Source organism: Neofelis nebulosa, chromosome 10, assembly GCF_028018385.1.
Source record: "Neofelis nebulosa isolate mNeoNeb1 chromosome 10, mNeoNeb1.pri, whole genome shotgun sequence".
In the NCBI taxonomy this organism is placed as follows: Eukaryota; Metazoa; Chordata; class Mammalia; order Carnivora; family Felidae; genus Neofelis; species Neofelis nebulosa.
Genome location: NC_080791.1, coordinates 62,826,856 through 62,831,103, shown reverse-complemented (window position 1 = coordinate 62,831,103; position 4,248 = coordinate 62,826,856). Strand labels below are relative to the sequence as shown.

Genomic DNA, 4,248 nt, shown 5'->3' with positions numbered 1-4,248 from the left:
TTTATTTTGAGAGGGAGAGAGTGGGCGCGTGTGAGAGAGCGAGAGAGAGAGAGAGAGAGAGCGAGAGAGCGTGAAAGTGTACAAGTGCATGAGTGGGGGAGGGGCAGAGAGAGGGACTGAAAGCAATCCTAAACAGGCTCCCATGGTCAGTGTGGAGCCCGATGTAGGGTCAGACTCAGGAATCCTGAGATCGTGACCTGAGCCAAAATCAAGAGTGGGCTGCTTACCTGACTGAGCCACCCAGGCACCTTAGGATAAGAGTACTTTTAATCCCCATCACCTCTTTCACCCATCCCCCCCCCCCCCCCCCCCCCCCCCCCACCGCCCCTCTGGTAACCATCAGTTTGTTTTCTATAGTTCAGAGTCTGTTTCTTGGTTTGTTTCTTTCTTTTTTCTTTTGATTGGTGTTGTTATTAGTGCTGTATATTTTCCCATCCTTTCACTTTTAACATGTTTGTTTTTGTATGAGGTGCATTTAATGTGAGCAGTGCTTAAATGAGTTGTTTTTTCTCCTTGGTCTATTTCTGCCTTTTAATTGGGTATTTAGTTCATTTATACTTATTTTGAATCATGGGTGTGGTTGGGTTCAAATGTATCATTTTGGCTTTCTCTTTTTCTTTTCTCCTCTTTTTCCTTTTTTTTGGATTATTCTTTAAAACATTTCATTCTATCTTCTTTTCTTATGAGTTTTAACTATTTTGGAGGCTTGCTTTAGAGATTTAGAGATTAGATTGATTTAGAGATTTAGAGATTATAGTTCACATCTCTAATTACAGTCTATCTTCAAGGGATACTATATTATTTTGTGTATTATGTAATAACTTAACAGTGACCTAATTCCTTCCTGGCTTATGCTATTATTTTCATACATTGTACTTTTTTGTATGTTATAAATTAAATACTTCATTGTTATTATTTTTGCAAAAAGCAAGTAAAGGCATTTAAGTAATAAAATAACCTTACATATTTACCCATGTAGTAACAAATTCTAATGCTTTTCATTTCTTTGTTTAGATCTATATTTACATCTGATAATATTTTCCTTCTGGATAAAGAAACTTTACAAATGTTTGTAGTGTGACCCTGCTATAGAAAAATTATTCTGGTTTTTTGTTTAAAAAAAAGCATTTATCTGTTTTAAGAGTATTACTGAGAGATACAGAATTCTGGCTTAACAAGATTTTTCTTTCAGTTTTAAGATATTGCTCTATTGTCTTCTTACTTGCATTGTTTCTGATAAGATCCACTGTCATCCTAAATTTAGACAATTGTGATGTGTCTTTTTAAAAAATGTTTATCTGTTTTTGAGAGACAGAGAGAGAGAGAGAGAGCATGAGAGGGAGTGGGATGGGGGCAGAGAGAGAGGGAAACAGAGGATCTCAAGCAGGCTACGGGCTGATAGCAGAGAGCTGGATGCAGGGCTTTAACCCATGAATGGCAATAGAACTGAGCCCAGGCTTAACCAACCAAGCCACCCAGGCACCAATGTGATGTGTCTTTTGATCTGGATTTACATTTTTTTCCTTTATCATTTCTTCTGGACAGTTTGATTATGATGTACCCCTAGTAAGGTTATATTCATTTTTCTTATTTTTGGGTTTCATTGAGCTTCTTGGAACTCTGGGTTTATAATTTTTATCAGATTTGGAAACTTGCAGCCATAATTTTTTCAAATATATTTTATGTCCTCTCTTTTGTTAAGATGGTGCCTTGAAACTACAAAAATATCTTTATGTATACTGACAGAACAATGATACATACGTAAGAATTATTTCTCTACCCGTTGTTCTAACTTTTCATTGATAAACCCTTACATTTTATAATGGGACCACATGGGCCCATACATTTTGTAATGCATTTTACACACTAAGTTGTTTATATACACAGGGGCCCCATACTTCTACAGGTAACCTTGAATAAAGTTGACTGTAGCTTCTTAATTGATCACAATCTATTTTGAAGTGCTTTCTTCTGGGATTCTCTTGTATTTTCTTCTCATCCACTGACCACTACTTCATGTTATCTCCATGTTAATCTCTTGATACCAGAAGGTAAGGATGATATGGGGTCTTTTTGGTGTGCTTTCTTATGTTCTTATTCTATATTCTTTCCTTTGGCCATTCCATCTACTCCCATGGCTTCAATGAGGATCTGTGGTCTATCCCAAGTGCACATCTTTATTTCTTCCAAGGGTACATCTTACTTGAGTATGAAACCTATAAGTCCAAGTATTTATTATACACTTCCACTTGAATATCCCATGTGTATTCAAATTCAAAGTTCCTAAAAATATACTTTTGCTCTTACGGCTAAGCCCCCACCTGCCCTATGGAGATGTTCCATACAATGCTCAGATCATGGAATGTGGCATGAAATAGGGTCTCCCTCACACATGATACCTAATACAAAAACTCATATAGAAAACAGACCATATCTGAATTATATTCCTAGGAACTAGCCTACATTCAATTATTTCTCCAACATTTATTAAACCATTAATTCACAAATATCATGGGTCTATACCATACACCAAACACTGTTTGTACTGGAGATACATCAGGCAAAAATTCTTGCCCTGGTGCTCCTTAAACGTTAGTGAATGTAGGCTGACTAAACAGGTTGATGAACTTTTATGGTCATTAGATAGTGATAAATGCTGTGCAGAACAGCGAAACAGAGAAGATGTTGGGACATATTCTGTGCTTTGGGGGAATATTGTTAGGTATTAAACACTGTGGTCATAGAGACCCGTTGGACCTGAGGGAAGGAGCTATGTAGACAGAGGAACAACAAGCAAATAGTTCCAGAGACGGAACTGTGGCTCATGTTTTTGAGAAGCTGTTAGGGAGGCAGTTCTGACCAAAGGACTTGAGGACAAAGTCGGGTAGGGAAAGGAGGGCCATATCCTTAGTCTCTTCAGAAACCCATGGTGGGTAAGAAGTGTGATGTGACTGTGGGTAAAGGGAAACCATATCGTTTTCATCATCAGGCATGCCCCAATGAGAAGATTAGGACTATTTCTATCTCCCTGTCCCTGCCTTCTGATTGTGGTTTTGAGAAGAGCAAAGCAAGAGCATGATTACTTTCTGTTCTCTCTTGCCCTCTTCAGTAATTTCCTAATCCCCTCTTTAATCTCCTGAGTTCGTACCCCATAGACAATGGGGTTGAGAGCTGCAGGAATTACATGGTGTAACACATTAAGTAAGACAGGGATATCAGGGGAAATTTTTTTCTTGGCAATGTGGGTAAAAACAAAAACCAGCAGGATGGTGCTGAAGAAGAGGATGAGGATGAAGTGAGAGCCACAAGTGCTCAGAGCTTTGGCAGCTGCTCCTTTTGTCTTAAGTCTAAGAACGGCTCGTAGGATGAAGGTATAGGAGAAGATGATGAGGGTCAGGTCAGAGCCTAGAAGAGTCCAGGCCACAATTAACTGGAAAATTCTGTTAAGGGCAATATTATCACAGGAGAGCTTGGACACAGAGAGATTGGCACAGATACAATTATCAATTATATTTTTTCCACAATAATGGAGCCGGGCAGAGAGGATGGGAATGAATATAGTAAGAAGTGCATTTCTGGCCAAAGTAAAAATGGCAGCTTTGGCTACGAAATGGTCAGTGATGATGGATGGGTACCTCAGTGGGTGGCAGATGGCTACATAGCGGTCATAGGCCATGACCATGAATGTGCAGGACTCCATGCCAAGGAAGCAATTCATGATGTACATCTGGAGGAAGCAGGCATAGAAGCTGATGGACTTGAGGTCAAACCAGAAGATGGCCAGGACCTTGGGGATGACAGTGAGGCAGAGCACGATATCCAATAGTGACAGGAAACTGAGCAGGTAATACATGGGTTCATGCAGAGAGGCTTCCAGCCAGATGGTGATCAGGAGAACACTATTGGCTCCCATGGCCAGGAGAAAGAGGAGGCTGAGTGGCAGGGACAACCAGAGCTTCCAGCTGGGGGACCTGGCAAAACAATTCAGGAGGAAGTCTGAAACCTGAACGGAGATGGTGCCATTTTGATGTGCTGTCATATTTTGTCATATATTTCTATAGCTTTCTTTTAGTGACCTATAAAATTAGGATAAACATTAGCTACTGACTTAAGACACATGAATTTAGAACAATTTGCTTCATCTAGGTGAAACTTGTGATTCCTAGCAGGTCATACAGATCCATTTGATATCATCTGTACATCCTTTGTGGTATGTTACTCAGAAAATTCTAGTACTAAACAATAGAT

At 39.4% G+C, this 4,248-nt stretch overlaps 1 protein-coding gene across 1 annotated transcript; it reads right to left on the bottom strand.

Moving 5' to 3' along the window:
• Window positions 1-3,079: 3,079 nt before the first annotated feature.
• On the bottom strand, window positions 3,080-4,039 carry LOC131487367 (olfactory receptor 56A3-like). Its single transcript, XM_058688017.1, has one exon. The coding sequence runs from the start codon at window positions 4,037-4,039 to the stop codon at window positions 3,080-3,082; it is 960 nt and encodes a 319-aa protein (XP_058544000.1).
• Window positions 4,040-4,248: the final 209 nt, after the last annotated feature.

Bases quoted from the DNA above. Each gene is read 5' to 3' on its own strand.
- LOC131487367 (XM_058688017.1), bottom strand. From the start codon at position 4,039: ATGACAGCACATCAAAATGGCACCATCTCCGTTCAGGTTTCAGACTTC.